Genomic DNA, 25,039 nt, shown 5'->3' with positions numbered 1-25,039 from the left:
GTTTGTTGCCTGCATTCCTACTATACGGTGAACTGGGAAATGCTCTGATGTTAATAACACTAAAGGTCATGACTAGAGCCAAGACTCTTTTAAAACAGAGAATTATTTAGAGTAAATGCAGTCCACAGACCAGAGTTATGTTCATGTACTTCCCGTAAATACATACTATAATGGACTCTAAAAGTTTCAGGAGGAAAGGATAGTCACCGTGCAGGCCTCTTGTCAAGACATGCTGTCACTGCAGGCTGCGTGGGAGGTAGACCTGGACTAGCCACCAGGTTGCAGGCACTAGCCAACTGATGTGGGGTTCCATTTCCGTCAGTTTGCAGTAACAGGACAATACAAACCATTTTCACTTTCAACTCTCAAAACAATAGCTATTTTAGCTATTTATTTGAACCACTCAATTTTGTGTAATATTATTGTGTTGAGAGATTCAGTCCAGATTTACAGAACTTGGGATTTCTCTCCTCAAATACCACATCTGGGAATGATGTGATATTTAAAGAAATTACATTTTGCTACAAATCTTCCAAGGAATGTTTTTTTCTCCACAAATTTTTATTTGAGGAGTACTTCCGTGTTATGTGTAACTTCTAGCCCACTGGCTCTGATTACAGGGTAATTAAAACTGTTTGGAAAACCTTATGCAACTGAACTTTTAAAAACAGAGCAAAAATCCTGGTGATCCTTTGTAAAAGCAAAGTGCTTTTCTCTTATATTTCTTTTCTCTTTTTCTGTCTAAAAGATATTTACTGCTTATTTCCTAATCATGTGTTATCTCTTGGCTATTGCCTCTTGAATAAACTAAATTTACTTATGATATCTATTCATAAAAACTTCCCTCTGACACACAGGGGGGAAACCTGATGCTCATGGCCTTTCATCAGTTTTTAGAGAGTTTTCATCCAGTGATTGATTATCTTATTTTATATGAATACTGGTTCTTGTTGCCTAAGAAATAACATTTGATCTGGCTTATACAGTGAAATCAATTTGTGTTATTTGCTCTTTGTAGTGGGCTCTGTGTGTCTTTAAATATTCCTATGTGCTTGTAGTGTATCTTATATAGAATCAAGGGCAGGAATGCAGGTAAACATTTGTTTAGAGTTTTTTTCACAATCAAATGTAAAATCAGGCTTTTTGGACTATTTGGAAAGAGCATGAGAACAAAATAAATGACATAAACATTTTTTCTGTACTAATTTATTTCATTTTGTAGTGGTCGTACAGAATACTGCATCTGTTAACTTTTGGTAGGTGGGAGAGGAGGACTGAAATATGTATCTTTGATATGAAAGAAAGTAGTCAGACTTTTTTTTTTTAATTTAGGATTTTGTAATCATCTAGGGTCTTTATTTTTATCCTTAGCATGTGAAAATTTATTTTTAAAGTTGTAAATAAAACACAGTTGTTGCCTGTAATATCTTATCTGCTTTTGTCCTTCCTTTTTTATGAGTTTATTCAAATATTACATTAAAGCCAAATGACACGGAATTAGGTTTAAAATTTTCCCTTCATAATAAGCTGTGTCAATGGTAATTGCATTGTATTGCTGTTTTAAGTTTTCTGTTGTAGCCATGGAAGAACTTCTCCGTTTTTGTCATAAATCCTTTTTTTAAAAAAAAAAGCCAAAAAAGAATGTTTATTCAGTTATTCCAAAGAACTTTGAAATGTTTATCATTCCATTAAAACAATATTCTATAAAAATATTTTAAAGGAAAGAATATGTCTTCTTTATAACTAATTTAACCTTCAGTAATGAATTATGTGAAGTAAAATTGTATAAAATTTTCTGACATTTTATGAAGATTCCTACAAATAAGCCAGACAGCAAATAAAATATCTGCAAGACAGAGATGGATACTCTGTAATTTTTTGATGGATTGTACACACAGGTATCAAATTACTTGATCCTTACTTCCTAGAAAAGGTTAATGACTCTTTTTGCTTTTACCCTTTTACTTAACTGTTATTTATAAAGATTAAAACAGCGACTACATTGAAGGATGCATATTCCTATGTGTCAGTGTGACTGTACAGGTTTTTCTGATATTATGGGAGACTGAGCCACAAAATGGATGGCGTTGTTAATCATTATTTTTAAAGTTCATTCAATTCTGTAGTACATGTTCTGCTATGGCTATTAAATCTGAGTGCACCATTCAAAAACCTTTTAACTTAAATGAAACCAGAAAAGACTTTAAATCTTACATATCTATGTCTATATTACATATCTATGCAATTCATTTAAAATACTAAGAATTAAAAATTTTAAAGTAAAAGATCTTAAAGTTCTTACATGTGCATATTTTTTCTTTCATCTATAATCAGTTAGATTTTTAAATATTTCTGGTTCATATTGAATAAAATACACAAAAATATGTATTTTAGTGTTACCAGACTCCATCATTAATAACTGAACCATGAATAATATTACTGTCCACCTATAATGACCATCCATCTATATTCTAGTTTCATTAAAATTGTTTTTATATTATTATATAAATGACATGTTCATTATATAGCCTATGTTTACTAGTATATGACTAAAAGTGATATTACTCTTATAGAAATACCTCTTTTTCATCACTTTGGTTTTAAAATATACACAAGTCATAAATATACTTAATTAAAGTCATTTAGGTATTAGGGCACTTGAGTTTAAAGTAGGGAATGTAACACTTTTTCCTGAAACACCTTGAAAGAAGTTTGTTGAAAGAAGAGAGCTGTGGCATTCATCAAACGCTGACCTCTTCCTGTTACAGTCATGGCCAAACTCTTGCTAATTTAACTTGAAATGCATTAATGTAACTCACCACTTTTTTGTGTGTGTTTTAGGTGTGTGGAGGTCATTGCAAAGGAAGGACAAAACCTGAAAGAGCTGTATTTGGTGTCCTGTAAAATCACAGATTATGGTATGTAAAGAGTCATTGTCCTAATTCTTTTCTAGAATTAAAAAGTTACAAAATCTTTGAAAACTTTTTAAAAGAAATCACGAGCTACTATCTCATAGAGACTATTTATCTTTATTTGTGCTAACTCTGGTCACACCAAAAGAATTTAAGAAATCATGAGACTAGGACCCAGAGTAAAATGAACACGTGTATCAGTTTGTCACCACATGCAATCGCACACGCATGTGCATCTGTGCACACACAAACACACACACTCACGTAGGGTTAACATGTATGGTTAAAAAAGCTATACAATGAAACAAACACTAAATATTTGATATAATAAATATAACTAAAGAAGTTATTACTTGAGTTAATTTGCTTAATTTAATGTCATGTCAAATACATTCCCTGCCGACATTCCAAATGGCACACTATTTAATGCTTTACATTTTTTAAAGCGTTGGAAACTTCCGCATTTAGATATGTAGGAAGTGATGGGTATACATGTGTATGCAAGATTGTAAATTATCTTAATTTTCAATATCTCTTTAAAAGTGGAGAAAAGCAAGTTGTTTTATAAAAAAAAAAAAAAAGAAAAGTATGAAATCATCCTGTTGGAGAAATAAAAGAAAAATAACCTAGCCTTTCCTTTTTTATTCAGCTTTATTATTTTTTTCTTATTAATTTGTGTATTTAATCTAGAGTTTTAACCAGGTATTTGGCTTTATGGGAGACTGAATTGGTTTTCTTTTCTCTTTTCTGATTTCTTAATTTGTTTAAATTTGAGACTGTGCTTTCTACCTTGAGGGAAACTAATAATTCATCAAGGTTTTTTATTGTTAACTCTGACATATGCTAATAAATGACTTCAATCTTAGGATGTCATGCTGACCATCTGTCCTGGGTGGGAGAATTTTATTTTATCAGCTCCTAAATTCAGCCTTTAGAAAAATTCTAGTACAGCTATGATAAAAAATAACATAAAAAAATATTTGACTTAAAATAATGCTAATTTCTTTTCAGAGTTTATTTTTTAGAATGGTAAATGAGTCTTATGTGGGTTTATTCATAATGTTTCTGGGTTGCTGGGTTTTTTTTTTTCCTGCTTATACCATGCAAAAGGAGTATTTTGATATGTTTTTCTTTTCTTGTAGTTTGTTTTCTGGTTTGGCATGTTAGATTGCCACTTAGATACAGTAATTCTAAAACCTATAACTATCTCCCTCTTTTCTAGCCCTTAGAGAATTCTCTCTGTCCAACCGAGGGCATATACTCAATACAGATAGATTTGTTAATTAATACATTAATTCATTCCAGACTCTTTCCTTGGCATTCACGCTCCTTTACCATTAGTCTACTACCTGTCCCTCCAATCTTATTTTATATATTTCTCCCCTTTACCTATGCAGTGCCAATGTCAGATTGCTAATTGCCAGGAGAGCTACAGATTAAGTTCCTTAGAATGAACTCTTCAAGGTCCTACAGTGGAAAATGATGCTAAAATTACACTCTGTCTCAGCACATGTTAAGTTCACAAGTGCAAAGAAATATTCCAGGAGATGTGGAGAAGAGAAAAAAGCTTTGGACTTGAGATACATCTGGGACCAAGTTCCGTCTTTGTCTTTATCTGTTCTTTGGCCTTAGGGAAGTTCCTTCACATCTCTGAGGCTCAGTTTCCTCATTTGTAAAATGGGGGATTCATGTCTGATGTCATATTTATGTCCCCGGCACCATGTCTAATGATTAGCATTGGTGAATGTTGCCTTCCTACAGGAGAGGGACAGAGAAAAGATTTTATGCAAAATTCTTCTACCCTCTTTCCTCTCCTAGGTTTTGGAAGAGGTTTTTGTTGTTGTTGTTGCCATTGTGTATTGTTATTGTTTGTTGATATTGTTTCTTGATATTATCGTGTTTTGGTGTTTAGAAATTTTAGGATTTTTTTTCTCCAGGTGAGGTGAAAATGATGTTAAAACCTTGCCAATATGGTTTACATTTATTCACTTGGGTTGGTGGATCTCTGCACATTAGGGTCACCTGGGGAGTTTCTAAAGCATACTGATGCTTGAGTCTCATTCAAGGCTGATTAAGTAAGAATTTCTATGAGGTGAGACCCAGGCAAAGGTTTTGTAAAACCTGCTTAAATGATGTTACATCAACCAAAGTTGAGAACAATTGATCCAGTCCATTTGAAAGGGCCAGATATTGGACATTTAGGGGACTTCCCTGCCATGGTGATGAGAAATCTATCACAATTTTTCTGGTACCTCAGTCACTTCAGCTTTAAGCTCTCTGCCTCACCTCATCTCTCTTCCGTCTTTCCTTTGGTTTTAGCTATTCAAAGGGTTCATGGAAAGCCAGTTTTCATCTATTGATTCTGTTCTTCAAAATGTTGGGGCACAATTGAGGAGGGAGGGGTAAAGGTCAGTAGTTTATGAGATTGTAGTATAATTGCTATTTGATTATAGAATTTAAAAAAATCACTGAAAGTTCAGCTCAGCTCAGCTCTTTTTCCCTGGTAACATGCCAATAACACATGAATAATTTTTGTCAAAAAAGACAGCAAAAAGGATTATTCATTGTAACCAGAGAAACAGCATGTTATTGGAGGTAACTGCTCTGCTGGGGGAGGCTGGCTGTGATCCCTTGCCCTGCATTAATTATAAATTTTAAGACGGAAAAACAGATGCCTGTTTTCTTCTTTAACTGGATAAGTAGAGATAGATTCTGTAGAACTTTTAGATTATTGAAGCTACTTAAAAACTGTAAGATTTGATGTACACCTGATCCTGGGGGAGTTTTATCCTTTAAGAGACTACTCCATAATTCTGTTTCCTGTTGCTTTACTCATATTCGCGCTAGTCTCATCCTCACCTCCTCTCTCTGTGGTGCTGTGTTTGTACATGCTTTCATTATAGTATATGGAGATTTTTGAAGTTTTTTGCAGAATGCATAGATTCAGAAAGAGCAGCTCGCCTGGCATATCATTTGTAATTTTTGTGAAGATTCTCACAGATGTTGAATGTGGTATCATAGTACTTAGCAACACCTGGCCAGGCTGTTAGGAAGTTATGTTCATTTTAATTGATATATGATATAGTTGTCATGAAGAAAACTATCATTCTAATAGGCTTCTTATTCCCCAAATTGAACATAGATCTTTATGGTAAAAGATGGCAATTATAAGCAAATCAATAATTCAGGCACAGCTAAATGGAAAATACATTCTTGGGAAATTGCTCCCTGAAGAGAAATCTAATATCGTCACTCTTCTATCACTGAACAAATATATGTTATATAGGCAGTATTGTGGGAAAAAACTCAAATTTAGGAGTCAGAGGTTTAGGTTAGAATCCAGCTTTGCCTCTTCTTTTCTTTATGACCTTGAGCAAGTTACTTAACCTCCTAGTTTTGTCATCTGTTAAGCACATAATAAAATGTACCATAAAAGGTAGTGAATATGAATTTAAAACGTCTGTGTCATGCCTCATGGCATAGTGGGTACTCATTAATTGGCAGTTCTTAAAATAATAGAATCCTCTCTTTCTCTTAAAAAGAATCAGTTCTCCTTCCCTCTTCTCCCCTCCTCCTCTGCCCGCCCCCCCCCAAGTGTGGCTTTCCTCTCTGTGGGAATCATGATCTAGAAGTTTGGTCTGTATTAGTCTGTACTTGTCCTGTTGACTTCTATACCTAAGCTATCTAAGCCAGATTCTTATTAGTAGGAAATAAAGGGAAAGATGCAGCAGAAAGTTTAAAATCTTTCATTTGCCTCCCTTTCTTAGATTTCTTCCTCATCTCTTCTTCATTTTTGTTTGGAAAATTTTCTCGTGGCTCCCCTTATGCTTTCTTTTGTTCCTAGAATTGTCAGCTAATCGTTTTCAACCTACCTTTCTATTTGCCTTCAAACACTTTTCTGTTGAAAGTTCTCTTCTGGAAAATTATATCCTTAGGATTGAAAGGAAGACAAGGAGTAGAAAGTGATGTGTATCCTTTCAAGCCTGTGAAGGTCAGAGCCAGTCTGTCTTGGGCTGCATGGCACAGAACAGGACATGTAATGAACAGGATGGATGAATAAAGCGCTTGCCTCCCCTGGTGACTCCAGAGTGAGTTTTACCAGTGTGACCCTGTGTCAGGGAGCAGTTGTAAAAAGGACCCAGGTTTCCTTCTGGGTTATTTTCATATTTCCTTTGACTTCAGCACTCCTGGGACCCCTAGAAATATACTCTAGAGGATATCTTTTGATTTCTCTCTCAAGTTGTCAAATAAACTTTAATTAAAGAGGACTGTAAATACTTAACTACTGACATTGGTATTTGGGGCCTCCAAGGTCACTGACAACCCACATACTCACTCTGTACAGCTCCGTGGGCTCTCTGTCACTCCCACAGGCTCTGGGGCTACTATTCCAGGGCAGCGTTTGGTTGCCCCTTACTCGGTTGGCAATTGGTCTGCTGTCTGATTTGGGACTTTTAAACCTAACCTCAAGGCTTGCCGCAAAACTTTTGGATTGCCCTGAGCAAAAGGTCTCCTAAGTCAAGGAGGTCACTGTTCCCACGGTTATCATTTGGGATGTCATTTCAATTGGTCTGCCACACAACAGACATGATACATATTCATTCTGTCAGCAGATTGATTCAGCACCTACTATGTGCTGGGGTCTGTTCTAGATGCAAGACATAAATAGTTTCTATATTTCTGGAGCTTTCATTCTGATGGGATTGAGAAGATGGGCTAACCTGCTCATTAAAAAAAAAAAAAAAAAAAAAGGTAATTCATCTCCTTCTTCCAGACAAGAAGAATGGCAGGGAGTGGCCTGCTGACAGTAATCTTTGCTTTGGTGTAACCCACGCCTCACCTCAGCCTTGCTGACCTTCTAACATTTATTGAATGTCATACATTCCCTATCTCTTCTTGGGCTACCAGATCTCTTCAGCTGTTAGTTAACCCAAATTGGGATCCTGGATGCGTTATCAAAATAAGTAAGCACGCTGAAGAAACAAAAAGAAATCCTAACAAGCATTCTGGATTACGCTCCTATCAAGAGTGCTTCATCTTTTCTTATCAAACCAACACTGATAAATTATTCAAGAAAAAGACTCACACCAAAAATAATTTTGCTCTTTTTTAATATTACTTTATTTTTCATATTATTAGGTATGCATTACATACAATGATGTTCCATTTAAAATTAAATTCCTGGTTTTCCTTTTACATTTTGTTTCATTTTAAAATTGTATTTCAAACTGTTACAAGATTGCTGGGTAAAATTCAGCTCCTTTTGTCAGCAGGAATAACTCTAATAGTTGTAAAGTGACAGAGAAGAACTTTAGAAAATACATTTGCAAGTCAAAAAGAATGTCTTATTGTTTACTGTTGATTATTCATGCTTTTTTTTTCCATTCTGTCATTTAAATACAGATAGCTTTTATTGTTTCTAACAAAATAGTACTAAATTGCTAAATCTTCTATTGTTGCAAATTTCCCTTGTTTATATGTCCATCTTAAAAGTTATTTCTTTTCACTTCTAATTCTCTATTTTTATTCCTGAGTTCCTTACTACTAGATTGATATGCCTACTGTTGTACTTAGCAAATATTATATTCTTTTTTTCTTCTCAGTAATGGTTGTAATTTCTCACCAAAAATTTGGTATTTAATTGTAACTTTTTCTAAATGCTTTTCTTTGCTTAACAGCAAAGAAATTGTTGACTTTCTTCCTCAGTTCCTAGGTCATCCTAAGACTGCAGCTACATAACCTTGAAATAAAAGGCTGAACAATAATAATGCTTATCACTGTGGCTTGCCATAATAGACCACAAAATCTCAAATCTTTTGAGAAGGACTTAAAGACATTTCTTCAAGAAAGTACTCCCATAACCAATTCAAAGACCAACTCTTGCTTCATATATAATGGAGTTTTGTTTTGTTTTGTTTTGTTTTTAATTAAGAAACCTTTAACCTACATTTAAGAGACAAATGGACCGATTTCTATTTGATTGCTCCTAACCTTTCTTATACCTCCAAATGTTTATCTGTTGTTGCTCTAAATTAATTTATTATTTTTTATAAATAAATACTAAGTTTCTATATTTAACTGAATTAAGTGAAACATAACTTTCCAACTTTCCTCAGTTACTTTTAGCATTTCTAAAATTTAGTATTTAATTTTAATTTCAATTAGCTGTTTTTAACATTAATCCTGTAAAAGAAATTTGTCCCAAATCACATAGTCATTTTTCAGAGTTTTCATCTTTAACCCGCATTGCCTTGTGTCCTTGAGTATGCAGACTAAGCATTTGTTTTCCTTGCACTATGCTGTATTATAAATAGAATTATTATTCATTATTATCAGTGATGAATCGATCTAAAGGGGACTGCAATGAACACCAAGATAATTGTAATAATCCTAGATCCTATGTGAGAAACAATTTCCTAATGTTAAAACTTCTTGAAAATAAATGTCTTGAGTAGTAGTGAGTTCTCTGTTACAAGAATTATTCAAGCCAAGGGGCATCTGCTGGCTCAATCGGTGGAGGATGGTACTTTTGATCTCAGGGTTGTGAGTTCGAGCCCCACATTGTGTGTAGAGATTACTTTTTAAAAATTTTAAAAAAGAATTATTCAAGCTGAGATAATCTCTTTAGGAGAATGTGGAAAGATGGAAGCATTGATTAAGGAATTGACCTATATGATGTTTAAATTCCTTTCTAATCCTGTGATTTAGTCTGGACTGGTTTTGTGTTTCGTTTCATTCAACAGATATTTTCTGTGTAAGTGCTGGCTGGGTGGTGTGGAGAATATGGAGATGGATAGAAAGTATACACTCTTATGTTGAGAAAGAAGATAGAAGCATCGAAAAGTTTTCTAACATATTAAGCAATATGATGAGGTCAAATAAAAAAATAGGCCCTATAAGATACAGGGGCTCAGGAGGGCAGATCATCAGAGATTGAGATCGTTGGGGAAGTATCGGTGGTGGAAGAGGCATGGGAGGACAGAGATGAGAAGGAAGGGCATTTGAGGTAGTACAGCCCTAGGAAAGGCTCAGAGCAAGAACAGGTGTCTGAATGGATGAGTTTGTATGCGTTGGTTAATCTAAAGAAAGAACAGAAATCATCCAAAATGATTACGTGCACACACGGGCAAATTTTGAAGAAACCTTATGAAAATATTCTAGTTGAAAATTCAGGGTAAGTTCCAACTTTCATCTCAACTTTTCCTGTCTTATTCACCATTCCCATGGTAACAACTTCCCTTAACATATATAAAAGGAAACACTACTTTGAGTTCTAACTAATCAAGTATCCAGTTCAATTGAAAGAAATCAAATGTAAATTTTCGTGACAATAATCGTAATAATAGAAGAGTTAACATTTTTTAGGTGTTTTCTGTGGGCATTGTTTGATCCCCTTAACACCCCACTTTAGATAGTACTGTTAATATTTAGGCCTACAGATGTAGAAACTGAGGCCTGCAAAGGCTCAGGTTCACATAGTTTGTGAGTAGTGATGCGGTATGGGTTCAATGTTAAGTCAGTCTCTTGCGTAATCACTCATACGTCAGTGATATGCTTACAAGTATTTATTACTAAAAAGCGTTGTTAGGTCTTCCCAGTTCTCAGAGCTTAAAAAATATAACTGAATCCTGTGCTACCATGTCTGTCCATCTGTGTATAAAAAACGGTATGGGCGCCTGGGTGGCTCAGTTGGTTAAGCGACTGTCTTCGGCTCAGGTCATGATCCCGGAGTCCCTGGATCGAGTCCCGCATCGGGCTCCTTGCTCGGCAGGGAGTCTGCTTCTCCCTCTGACCCTCCCCCCTCTCATGCTCTTTCTCTCTCTCAAATAAATAAATAAAATCTTTAAAAAAAAAAACACACACACAAAAACGGTGTCACAAAGCAGCTACCCCTTAAGATCTAATTATATCTTTATAGAACTTAATAGGTTTAATGTGCTTATTCACTACAACTTTGTTATGCCGACACCAAATACCAGTTGCATGCTGTGATTAAACATTCCCTAGCTGGAAGGTAGAGGCTCTCATTGATGTTCAGTGTGTATTCATATATCCAACAAATATTTTCTTAATAATTTCAAAACTGTATATAATTCTTCATGAGTAAAAAAAGTTTTTTCTCCTTTGTAAATTTTTCCCAAAAATTTATGAAGGAAGCAGAAATACTATTGCTCTTTTTTTAATAGAGGAGAAAGTTGAGCCCAGGCAGTTTTAATTAATTAGCAAAGCTGGAACTAAAATCTCCTGCTCTAATCGTTCACTGGGTTATGTGCAGATAACTCCTCAAATGTCTCTGCTTTTCATATAGAAATAATTTCTTCAATGAAATGGTTCTTTAAAAGCAATTTTAGCCAACACTAAATGACATAATTTCATAGCAGTTTTTTAAAATACAGATATTTCTAGAGGCATGCAGTTGTACCATTCTCAAAAACATAAGTAACCGTTCTCTTCTTTAAGTTCATCTCCCTTGAACCTGAGCTCAGAAGTTCCTCAGTGTCATCATCTGTCTCAGGTGCCCGTTACTTTTCTTCCCTTAAGGAGAGCCTCTTCCAATATGTTCTCTAAAAAGTCAGAATGGAATCTCTCTTTGGTGTGTGGCTTTGCTCTCTACCTCCTCTATGCACTTTAATTTTAGAGCACCTCATTTTTTAAGATACCATGAAAAGTAGGAGCAGAAAGGGAGGAAAATCCAAGAGCTGCAGCTCCTCCTTCTAAAGCGTCAAACCACATCACCTCCACTTGCAAGTGTTTTCTTAGGGTTTTACCTTCTCTTTGAAATGATTTTGCCCTCCCCAGCTGATGTTTGACTAAATCCTTTTCATTATTTGCTGGTCAATTAGCATACTTAAGGTACTTGGCATCTAATTTATTTTGAAACAAAACAAAACAAATATTTATTAAGTTTCCCCTTAGAAAGTGATATTAACACTCATAATAAAATATAAATTGAACATTAAAATAATTGATTTTACTGTATGTCTGTCACTAGTTAGGCTCACATCATTATGTCCACTAACACTGATAGGATTGAGCTTTATAGAAGGTCTTTCTCTTTTCACTTATTAGTAGGACTACCTTATATTAAGAGCAACTTTCTCTAATTGACTTTTTGGTTTACCTGAGTTAAATTAATACAGGAAAGAAAAGAATAATACATGATTTTTTTCTCTTTATTTACCAGTTTTCAAAATTAGGTTTCCATCTTCTAAACGTGACCAGTGAAGAGTTATTGTTGTTGAATTATCATTATAAACTCAGCAATCCATTGCAGTCATTTTCCTACTGATGTTCAGTTTGTCCGGTCTTTGATAGTGGAAGCTTCTTCAAGTTGGTTCCTGTGTGCTTTTGATATAGGATGATTATGTCAAGATACAATAGGCTCACTTTGTGCATTTCATAATGGAGACATGGCATCAGCTGCTTTTCTAAAGAACTCTGGTTCTTTGATGAATTAGGCTTTTTTTCTTTTTTAATTTAGAGAATTTCCTCCTTTAAAGTCTGTTGCACTCTGAATCTTGTATCACTGTATTTTCTGTCTTTTATTCCTCCAGCTTAAAACTTACTCTATTATTTCATCACAAGTCCAATCCTCCTATTACAACTCAGTGATATCCGCCCCTGAGTTCTAAAGCATCCTCATTTAGGGATTTCCTACAAACTAGACACTTCTAGTTTCTTATATCCAACACTCTCTTAATCTTACCTGCATGTTCTGCTTTTGGAGAAGTTAGAGTTGGGACTTAGGAAGGAGAAGTAGTTTTACATTTTAGCTACTCCATCAGCTTTTTGGAGATTTCCTTCTGATTTTGTCTCTGATTTTCTGCATTTGTTTTAATTAAGGGCTAAAATTAGACCCCTTGGGTCCATTTGGAAATAAGTAGAAAATTGTTTAAACTGTATGGTCCTATATAATCTCATTCAGGGGCTTTCAAACTTTGTCCTACAGTGAAAAATATATTTTGCATTTATAGTGCTTGTTGTACTCTCACTAAATTGATTTCATCTCTTACTAGAATGACCAGCAGTTGACACTGCTGTGGTTCAACTTCTTCAGTGTATAGATAAAAACTACATCTGTCAGTCAATGACCTGCTCAAGAGTAGAAAACTGATGGATTTCCTTCGTACAAAATGGTCGCTATTCTTGAGGTAGAACGTGCCAACCTTCCCATGCTCATCAAATCCCGCATGTTGCTTTTATTATCTGTGAAATAAGGGATTAGTAGTGCTTCCCTCTTATATCTTTGGAAGTAAGAGAATCAAAGAGATTCTCTTGATGATTGATTTCACCTTAGATAGATACTAAATGGAACTTTCTCCTGAGGCAAAAAAGGTAGTTTTGTTAATTTCCTAATTTGGTAAATCAAATGTACTTTCAATTTATATATTAAACTATTAATTTTAACCCTTATCCTAATACGTTTCCTTGGGTTTATAAGATTCAGTCACCTAAAATTTATCTGTCAAATGTGTTCCTTTTCTTGGGTTTATCTTCATGACATTAAATAAATAGTTTGAACTTTTCAACTTTTCAAACAATTGTGTTGAATTGACGTGGCTGATCCAGCCTATGTGTGTCTGTGTGCCGAACACCTGAAAGCAACTTGTCTTTCAGTTAGAATGACTGAGTGTGGGCAGAGAAAAGGAGATTTTACAAATTAGAAATAAGAAGTAAACAAAAGAAAATTCTGTTTGTCTTCAGGGAATTACGGTACTTTTCTAGTTGATATATATGTATATATATAGCCTTTCAAAATGAACTACATTCATACTGATACAATGTAAAATTTCCTTCCCATGAAATTTTTATATGGTAAATAATTCTTAGAAGCAGAAAAAAATTACATAGAAAACTAGCTAAGTATCATTTGATGATTGAATGATGATTTTTAGTCATGTCTATCTCTTTCTTAGATGAAATTTCCCTTTTTTTTTTTTTTCTTCCTACTATCTCTTTCCTCACCTATATGTAATTCTAGGAGCCTCTCCAAGAAAGCAGTTTGCTTTGAAGATATTTTATTTCCTCTCATAAAGGATTCTTGTGTTCTTTTAGATTTAAAATCACAATAATACCCTAGTAGGCCCCAGCCCCTTCCCTGCCCTCTGTCTGTCTGAGAATCTCTCTGAAGTCAGCTTTGGAAAGTCAGTTTTGGAGATTGGAAGTCCAGAGATGCTTCTCTGGTATACTGAGGACAAGACAGTCGTGCATGAAGCAGCTCATGACCAAGCTGAAATCATCCAGAATGACACTTTCTGAATGTGCTTGAGGAGAATATATTTGAAATTTTAAATCATGTATATCCTATAGTAACCAAAAACTTCTTGTAAATGAATGAGAATAATATATATATTATAATTACACATATATAATAGCATACGATTCAAGCCAATTTTGAACAGCAATAAGGAACTTAACATTTCAGCTCTACAAAATAAACGAAGACTTTGAAATTCAATCAGTCTTATTTTATGTTGAGGCAAATGTACTTGGCTTTTTCTGAGAATCATACCTTCTGCTCTGGTTTACATAAGCAATTGCATGAAATCCTTTAAAGCATTCATTTTCAACTTTGCCATTACAACACACCTTGCATTCAAGGCTTGGAAATAATTTACTTTCTAAAGAATTATAAATTAGAACAAATTCAATGATTTCTTCTTTTCACTCACTTGGATTCTGGTAAAATTTTCTTGAGCAGCAGAAGGAGGGGTGAGTTTAGCAAACATGTTGAAATTTGCACATAATTTGTGGGTTCTTTGTTGTCACAGCTTTTGGTGTGTGCTATTTACCAGTGTACTATTATTCATTATTTACATGCTTGTGAAATGTGTTATGAAAGCCAGTCACCTCTTCTCCATATGCATATTCCCCCCAAATTTCTGTCATGTTCTTTTACTTCAGCACTATTCTGGGGCTAGAGCAAATTTAGGGAATGCACCTGAGTAGGTGCTATACGTGTCAGTGTTATCCATCATATTCATCATTTTGTGGAGGAAAACACAGATTCTAGGACTGGGGGCCCTTGAGGATAAGAGGACACCAAACAGCATAAACCTGAAGAAAGACCCTCTCAACTACACACACAAAGGCACAAGAGGCTGTGCCTTTCTACAATATGTTGCTTTTCTCTTGCAGCGCATACTTCATTCTTTTGCTAGGTTATTGATGTGAAACTTACTCTACTCTTTCAGATTTATGAAAAAATATAATTTTTAAATTTCTATTTCAAAGAAGTGGTCTTTATTTTTAATAGCCTATATAGCATATACTTTTACATTTGTTATTTTAAGATACAACATTTAAATTAGACACCTACTATAATTTCTTACGGTTTCCTGGATATAGCAAGGCTCTTGAAGACATTTTTTACATGCAGTGGGCTCTACAAATATTTACCTCTGTTTTTCAACTTTAGGAAACCAGTTGAAAATTGTAGAATAGGCTTTGAGGCTGTGTAGGGTATTTTCTGACTATTACAAATCTATCTAAATCTACAACCTGCTAGGAAAGATCGAATCCCTTCCAGCTTGTGATTGTAATATATGATTTGTGTGGACTTGAGTCTGTCTCACAAATGCATTTAATATTTCTGAACTGAGCTTCTGTTCTGTGCCAGGCAGGTTTCTAACTGTGTGTGTTCAGTCCACTGATTGACTGACTGAGAGCCAAATTATTCTTGCTAACACATACTCAGTTCCCAACTACTACAGAAAAGATGGACTCCCGGGCCAAAATTGGACCCTCACTAACAAAGCTTGCTTTCTGCCACTAGTAATACACAATGAATGAAAATTCAGTGACCTATATTCTTCCATTTAAATCCTTAAAAATTTAAATTAAAACTTTGTCAACAGTAATTCTAACCATACTGAGGCAAAGAGAGTGTTCCCTGCAATCTGGCAGCACTAAATGTAATTCATAACTATCAAAAATCCGTTTTCTCTGCATAACTTTAAAGAACGCTCCTGATGTCTTGAAAATTCCATGCAATTTTCTTTAAAAGTTGGTTTGGAATGCCACTGTGCATCTTGAAGCCCACATACAGTGAGTTAAATTACAGCAATAGCATATTTCTCAAGCACCATATAGTTGCAAATCCTTTATCCTGAAGTACATAGTGAAGGATTTTCTCCTTGAACAGTGAAGGAAGTTGAACTTTGGGCTTGTTTCAATTTAACACATGATGTGCTGCACACTTAAAGCTGTGTTTTGCCTTTCCTACCTTTTCTTCTACATTCATCCCCACTTCCTGTAAAAGGAATTAAGTATATAATGCCGATTATAAAACTGGATCCGTATTATCACTTTTCTCAAAGCATCATTTCCCCACGCTGCCGAGTGTAAGTACTTACTTTTCAGTGGGTTAATCTAAATGCAGAGTAGAAGGCTGTTTATTCTTCACCCCCATTTCTGTCGCTTCTTTATAACCACTACTGGTCTTCTCTGAGTCAGTAAATGGCATCACCATTCACCTTGTTATTCCAGCCAAAACTTAGATGTCCCTCATGCCTCACTTTTTTCTTCATACCTCTCATCCATCCGTTAATAAGCCAGGTCAGCTCTACCCTTGAAATATATCTCAAATAGAGCCAACTCCACTGATAACTGCACTGGCCACTTAATTGTATTTCCTGTTTGTCTTACTTTACAGTCTGTTTATCACAGAGCAGCTACAATGAACCTTCTAAAAAATTCCTGAATGAAGGAACAAATTAAAATGTTATCTAAATTCATTAGTTCATGACTTTAGCAATACGCTATTTGTCCTGAGTTATAGACCTAAAACCATGAGAAACACTAAAAATTAAACATGTAGACGCTTTGCCTACCATGGGATCTTACTATGTGCAACTTTAAACATTTAGACATTAAGCCTTCATAGGCCACCGTTGGCACAGTCTATTCAGAATGATGAGGATGGGAACCTGAGCTTGCCAGAGGGCAGTGTCAGGTAGTCCTTTTCTGTAGGAGACCTTGCAGCAGTCCATGTCACAGCTCATCCAGCAGTCAGGGAAGTATTTTCTTTTACCACCAGAGGAAGGCTCAAGTGCAAGGAGATGAGATCCACATAGTGTGGTTATGGGCGCTGCCCTGGCTTAGAAACATCAAACTTCCGAGAACTAATATCTCATGGAATGATCAATAGGCATAGAATCTAGCATCCCTGAAATTTACGTGACTAGTTACAAGAATGACTGCACTGAAGGAATCCAAAATTTTTTTTTTAAGAGAAAACTATTTTTTAATTTATTACTTAAATTTTTAATTCCAGGATAGTTAACAGAGTTATATTGGTTTCAGGTGTCCAACAATTCTGCATATCACTCACTGCTTGTCACGGTGAGTGTATGTCTTAACCCCCATCCCTTATTTTCCCTGCTCCCACCCACCTCCCCTCTAGTAACCATCAGCTTGTCCTCTATAGCTAAAAGTCTGGTTTTTTCCCCCCCCCAGGCAAAGAACTTTAGTAACCTTGTTTCAAACTTTATTCCCAGGCTGCTTCAGCTTAATTAGCTGCAAAGAATGAATTGTGTATAAGCAAAAACTGAAAAGAGCTGCAGTGTCCAAGGGGCTTGGGCACTCTCTAAAAATATTAGAGATCTAGATTTTATCAGATCCGTGAACAAAATTTTAAAAAGCAGGCATAATATAAAATAGCAGCTCCCAGTAACTTCTTCTTTATCTTTTTCAGAAGTAGTGTCCCCATCAGGTATTTATACTTCTCTTAAACTACACAGATACTCTCTACCAATTAGCTGTCATTGTTACTTTAAAGCAATGTTGCCAAGTAACATGGTTAATGTACCATTTTAGGGGAACAGATCTGGGAAGTTAACCAAAGGTCAACTTCTATTCCGAAAAGGAGACGTTTGTTCGCTCTTTACCTACTGTAGGATCTTTAAATCAGCTTTAGATTTGACATTAATTTTAACATTATTTTGTATTTATTAGAGGGCAGATATCTAACTACCATATTTCTTGCTTTTTCTGCCCAGTGTTGTTTTTGTTTTTGTTTTTAAAGAAACAGACATTTTACTCCTAAAATTTAGATGAAAAGGAGTAAGCCATTTGGCAGGATGGCACTGCTGTCTCTGTACACCTCTGTTCCTGCCTCTAGACTACTCTGGTCCAGCTGGGCCTGGCCTCACTGGGGACTCTAAAACCTTACACACAGTCCGGACTTAGTGGCAGGTACAAGCACTTTTAGATTTCCTTTTTGTTTTTGCGTGAGGGAGAAGGCCTAGCTAACACCAGGCAGCAAAATCACTAAGACTATTGCTTGTGCCTCATATATCAGTCTGGTCCCAAAACGACACAACTAAACTAAAAAAAAGTCATTGCAAATTTGCCACTGTAGCAATTCGCTTTGCTATTGTTGGAAAGACCTGTAAACTGGCACCTAGTATCCCCTAACCAGCACAGTGTTCTTGGAAAAAAAGCTGTCAGTTTTGTAAACATCTTTTAAAGCAGGTGTTTCTATTATTAAATCTCCTGGGGCTGGGGGATGAGGAGTCAAGATTGAAAATTTCTGGCTAATACAATTATTAGTGGGAAACTATTGCAAGAATGTGTTATATAATGTGCTACAAATTCCATCTAGAAGTATTTCCAGCTAGCTTTATTACAGGTTCTGAGATTATGGAAGACAGAAATTTCATCCTATAGGATTGGGCTGAAAGATTATCAGGCTTGAGAACTATAGGAGCCATCAGAAAATATTGATTTCTTTGAAGCTCCTGCTTTTTAAAGAGGAGGAAACTGAGGTTCAGTTTCCCCCAGCTCCAGAACCAGAACAAAGCTGTCCTCTTTCCCCAGCTGGAGGCCTTGTTCTCCCACAAAAATCACCTGGTTCCCGCATCTTCTAACCTCAGGCTTCTTTGTGAGACCAATCAGGCTTACTTTTCCTCAGAATTGGGAAGGGGGTAGAAAATATGTTTATTATTCAAGTAAATCATGTTAGAATAGTATTTCTTTGCTATATTGATTTTAGAAATGTTCTTTATTAACTTCTTATATAAATTAAAAAAATAATATATAATTTCTTACCTAGTAGTTTAGGTAGGATAACGTTATTTGTCAGTTTATTCAAGAATGGGGAGAGTTGTGTTTGTGAAGTAAAATGTGTAGGGCTTTTGTGAAGAAGTATTTTAAAAATATAAGATCACAACTTTAGTTCACCCAGTTCCTGAATGATATTTAGCTGTGTATACCATATTAAAATTACAGTTATTTTCTTTCAGTATTTTGAAGATACTGTTCCACTGTCTTCTGGCTTCCATTGTATTGAGAGAACTGACAATCATCATTCCTTTGTTAGTGATTCCTTTTTTCTCTGCTGGTAATACTTTTTTTTTTTTCCTTTTAGTGGTTCTGCAGTTTTTCTATGACAGCTCTACTTATATATTTCCTTTTTACTTATCATGCTTAGAATTTGCAGAACATCTTAAATCTGAGATTCAGTTCTTTAATCAGTCTGGGGCAAGTTTCAGTTCTTTTGTTCTCAAACATTGCCTTTCTTCCATTATCTCTGTGCTTTTCTTCTGGATACTTAGTTAATTTAGTTAATCACATATTAGACTTTCTTGTCTATTAATCTCTTTTATATTATCCATCCCTGTGTTATAAAGGATGCTATCTTCAGATCTGTCTTCCAATTAATTAATTTTTTCTTCAGCTCTATCTAATTTACTCTTTAAGCTGTCTGTTGCATTTTGAGTTTTGGTGATCATAGTTTTAATTTTTAGAAATTCTGATTCATTTTTATATAGTCTTTTTATTTATTCATGTTTTCAGTTTCCTTTTTCTTTCTCAAACAGTTTAAATATACATTTATTACATTTATGATCTTGTAATCTAAAATCCGAAGTCCTCTTGGGCTTATTCTTGTTTTTGTTTTGCTTTGTGTTTTAACTGTGAGCTCCTCTGAGCTTTATCTGTGGCACTGCAATCGGAGTTGGGCTAATGGACGTGCCTCCAAAGAACTGTGTTTGCTTCCACCAGGAACTCTGGGGCACTACCAATTTGGACAGATGAGTTTGAGTTTATTTCTTGGGTAAGGGTTTCCAAGAGCAGTAATAAAGGGTAATTTACAGTCCAGATTTATGTGAGGGATGGTCTAGGGCTTCAAATCTCAGATGAGATAGCTTTCCCCTCTCAGCCCTATATGGCCATTAAACTCAGACTACCAAGATTAGCAAATCTCCCCCCAGGTAATTGTGGCATTCTTCCTTAATTTGGGGGTCCTTAATTTTTTTCACTTTCTTTTTTTAAAAGAACTTTTTTATATATCATAAAATATATAAGTGCATTTTAAGTGCACAACTCGATTATTTTAGTAAATTAACAGAATTATACAACTATCATCAAAATCCAGTTTTAGAATATTTCCACCACCCCAGTGAAATCCTCTTATCTGTTAACAGTTAATCCCTATTCCCATATCCAACCCCAGGCAACTGCTGTTCTACTTTCTGTCTATATAGATTTGCCTTGTGTGGACATCTCATAAGCAGAATCATATAAGATGTGGTATTCTGCATGTGCCTCTTTCACTTAGCATTATGTTTTTGAGCTTCATTTATGTTGTGGCATGTCTCAATATTGCATCCCTTTTTACTGCTCTATAGTATCCCATTGTATGCACATACATCTTTATCTGTTTATCAGCTAATGGGCATTTGGGTTGTTTCTACATTTTTACTATTATGAAACACTATTATGAACACTCTCATGCAAATCTTCATATGGGCACATTTTCATTTATCTTGAGTGGATACTTAGAAGAATTGCCGAGTTATATGGTAAATTTTTATTTGCTTTCTTACAAAGTCAGCTGTGTAGTTTGAAGAATGCTTATTATATTTCATCCAGCATTTCTAGCTATTTTGTAGTAAAAAGATTTTTTGGTATATCTTGAGCACAACAATGTTTGAAAAGAGAAGTTTTTTTGTTTGGGTTTTTAATCTACAATTTAATAAGGGAAATTTGTGAGTTGAAATTTTTGTCATTTGAAAATATTCACTTGCAAGATAGTGATCATATCCGTGTGTATACCTTTCTCTCCACTCTCTCACTCAGTGTGTGTGTGTGTGTGTGTGTGTCTTTCTCCCTTTTTTTTGTAGTTATTATAGTCATCAAAAGCCCTTACCAGTACAGGAGGAAAACACCAATAAAATGTCAAATGTATTAGCCACAAGATATTTTTGTTTGTCATTTGTTTTAGTTTTTATTGTAGGACACAGGGTACTGCCCCAAAGAAGTGAGTTTCTCTTCTTCCCTGTCAGCCAAAGAATTAAGTTGAAAGAAATACATTTTTAATTTATTCAAATATCCAAATTTAGACTACTGGAATTCTACTTGTGTTATTAGAATGAGCATTGACTTAAGAAATTTGTAATGTTAAAGTCATTTAATTGGAAATTAATTCCATTTCAGAGACTTGGTTTGGACTTGCTCTGCTTTCATTAAAAACATAAAAACATCCACATTTAAACCATCCTTATTTTTCTTTTTGGGATCTTCTTTTCCCTAAAGTGAATCACAACAAGTAAGTAATTACAGTTGTTATATATAAAAAATATTGCAAAACTAGCAAAGTCTACTACCATATGTGAAGAGAATTTTTCTTCCCTCCACCCTTAGGTTATTTAGGACTATGAGGACAACAGTCTGTTATTGTTATTCCCTTTGAGGTTTTGTAATTGCAGATGAGCATAATGATTCTGTGCATCAGCTACTCCATAATTTCATGTGTCTGTGGTAGATGGAAGTGGGCACAGGTATTTTTGATTACCTGTCACCTATAAGCACTTTGTGATTCAGGGGCTTGTGTTATATTCCACCTAGTAGATGACATTAGTTCACTAGATAAATGATTTAAAATAATTTATTGTGTTATGTTTCTTTTTTTCTTTACAACAAAATCATTTTTGTAAGATCTTTCTAAATGGATATTGTTTTTGTTCATGGAAAATTTCAAGATCATAAGGTTGATTTAAATGCTTTTAACCAATCACTTATCATTAATGCACTGAATCATCATGGAGATGCTGAGAGCAATTTAACAATCTGGTATATGATACTCTCTGGTGAGACTTTATTGTCTTGAGATTCTGGCATATCTGTCTTAATATAAAGTTGAAGATAGAGTTTTTAGTCAGTGTATGGATTACATTAGTATAGGATGTTATGAAATATACTCTTCCATCAAGTATATGTATTAAATTTTAGCAGTAATCAGATATCCGTTGTCATTTCTAAAATATTGTTATTGTGTTTTTGAGTGTGCCATTTAAAAAAGAGACTTTATTTTTCTTGGTAGAGTCTCTGAAACAAACAAGCAACAAAAAAAGATGATTAACATATAGATGTAAGTAGAATTCTGCCTTTAGAAGGAAGGAATCTGTCCTCATGTCTTCCTATGTATTTCCCATTACTGACTATAACCACTTCCTTTGGTTTCTACCCTAGCCTGAGGAAGCCTCAGCAGTAAATGTACAAGAAGCTTCTGGTTAGACCAGAAGTCAGCCTCATCTTCAAGGTTGCAAGGGTGATATTGTCGTTATTGTTATTATTATTTGCATATGCATGTAAAATAATAATAAAGCAGCTTTCATATAGAGCATACTAGAAGCTCATTTATAGCAAATCTTGACGGGAGTATTATTCCCATTTACAGATAAGTAAATGGAGAGGCCTGGAAAGTTCTGTAATTTGCCCAAGGTTATTCAGCTAGGACGCAAATCTACATGTATCCGATTTTAAAACTCATTCACATAACCTCTATTCCCAGGCTACCTTGACTTTTTTGGTTTGGAAGATTCCTGGTTTCTGCCCTCCTTGTCCTGCCTTTCATTATCTCCTTCCTGCTTGTTCTTAATTGATACCCCTTTTAACTTACTTCTTTACCTTGACTGTGGTATATGAATGCATCTCCACTCTAAAGACTGCTGAATAGTTTATGCTTAAGCACCAAAGAGCATGAATATTCACTTATCCATTCCTTTAATCAATTAACAAGTGTTTTTTGAGTATCTGTTATGTGTAAAGTACTCTACAAGATATTTTAGGAAGCATGAAGAATCAGATAAACCTGCCTTCTTTTGCCTATGTGCTCTTTGAGAGCAAGGTCTAAGAAATACGAGAATGAAGGGAAGAATAAAAAGAAACACCTAAAGGGTTGGAAGTGGTTGACTTCAGGAAGTAGGACTTGGAAATGAGGACGTGTACAACATGAGACTGCTGGTTGTGATATATATTTTTTTTAACATTTTAAAAAATTTATTTGAGAGAGAGAGAGAGCATGGGGGAGGGGCAGAGGGAGAGGGAAAGAGGGAATCTCAAGCAGACTCCACATCAAGTGCAAAGCCTAACAGGGGACTCGATCTCATGATCTCAGGGTCCTGGGATTGAGCCCTGCATCAGACTCTCTGCTTAGTGGCAAGTCTGTTTCTCCCTCTCCTTCTGTGATCTCTCTTGCTTTAGCTCTCTCTCAAATAAATAAAATCTTAAAAAAGAAAAGAAAAACATTCCAAACTGTGGTAGAAGAGTAGGGATGTAGGTCACAGTTGTAAGAAAGCTCTAGATGTTTCAAAACTATGAGAATCTTATGTGGCTGATACCCAAGATGAAGGGGAAATATGAATATTTATTGAAGACGTAGTTCATGCCTGTCACTATACTAGATCTAGGAACACAAAGGCATAATATTAAGGTACTTATCTTCATCTCCTCCCTCTCAAACTGATCTTGGGTAGAGTGATAGCCCTTTACAGTATAATGTGATGAATGGGATATATGATGATATCAATATCCAGATATCTGAAGAGTGTAGAAAAGTACCTGGGGGTATCACTGAAGGCAAGGACAGATCACCAGCAGACAGGGAGGGAGATGGGGGCACAGCAGAGCTCTGAGCAAGCTTGTCATAATTGAGAAGAACAAGGCAATTGCCTGTGGTGAATTCTCAGAGATGAGAGTGGAAAGAAGTTTGGAGTGAGATGTTGGCAAGCTTTAACTCTGAAGAATTTAGACTTTATGCTATAAATGTTGGGACTTATTGGAGGTGTTGGAGGAGGAAAGTGACAAAATCCAATTTATCTTCCAAACCAGAACTCCAGCAGTGGTGTGGAGGATGGGTTGCAATGAGAAGAGATTGTGAAGAGACCAAGAAAGAGGGAAGATATTGGAGTAGTTTAAGAAAGAGATGACAAATCTCAGGTTTCTCAGAGCTTTTGCTTTTGCTTTTGCTTTTGACTTTCTGACCTCAAAGTAAACAAACACACACATATACATATATATACATTTATATACACACACACTCTGAAATCTGGTATTCTAGTGACATCTATGTCACTAAATATATTTAGAATTAATATTTAAAATTTATATTTAGAATTAAGTTCTTCAAATCTTATCTCTGTAGATCACTATATTGAAGAGCAAAAACGTTTCAGGTAGCAATGTAACATGCTAAATACCTACTGAATCCTATTACATGAACATCTGTGACTCAGGAAACAGTTGGCAAATGTAATTCTTAATGAAGTTCAACTCCTCTTGTTTGAGTTGAAGAGAGTATTTCTCATGTATTATCACTTCCTTGAATGGGAAATATCTTTCTCATTCTAGGCCAACACTGTCTAATAGTAATGTAATGCAAGTCACAAATGTGAGCTACATATGCAATTTCAGATTTTCTAGAAGTGCATTGAAAAAAATGAAAAGAAATTGGTGAAATTCATTTTAATAATGTATTTTATTTAATAAAATATATCTAAAACATCATTTCAACATGTAATCAAGTAAAAATATTACTACTGAGATATTTTACATTTTCTTTTATATACTACATCTTTAAAATCTGGTGTGTATTTTACATTTACAGCATATCTCAATTCTGACTATCCATGTTCCAAGTGCTCAATAGCCATGTGTTGCTAGAGGCTACTGTATTGGAGTGCAGCTCTAGATTATCAATCTTTAGTGTAAAACTCCATTTTAGGATTCATTCTAAATTTAGTGACATATGAGAAAAATGGATGTCAGTTTGACTTGTTTTTTTTTTTTTTTTCCCTTTGTGGCAAAGATGTAACCCAGTCACTGAACATGGATTTCATTTATTT

The 25,039-nt window shown here is 35.0% G+C and overlaps 1 protein-coding gene across 1 annotated transcript in view; it reads left to right on the top strand.

Annotated features, from left to right (window-relative positions):
* Nucleotides 1–25,039, top strand: part of FBXL17 (F-box and leucine rich repeat protein 17) — a 509,105-nt gene that overhangs the window by 346,898 nt on the left and 137,168 nt on the right. Inside the window, exon 7 of the mRNA XM_021701497.2 lies at nucleotides 2,842–2,918. Coding sequence (XP_021557172.1) covers nucleotides 2,842–2,918 — 77 coding nt within the window. The remainder of the gene's footprint in view (nucleotides 1–2,841; nucleotides 2,919–25,039) is intronic.

This window comes from Neomonachus schauinslandi, chromosome 7 (genome assembly GCF_002201575.2).
Source record: "Neomonachus schauinslandi chromosome 7, ASM220157v2, whole genome shotgun sequence".
NCBI lineage: Eukaryota > Metazoa > Chordata > Mammalia > Carnivora > Phocidae > Neomonachus > Neomonachus schauinslandi.
The sequence above is the reverse complement of the archived record's forward strand: the minus strand, read 5'-3'. Positions and strand labels throughout refer to the sequence as shown.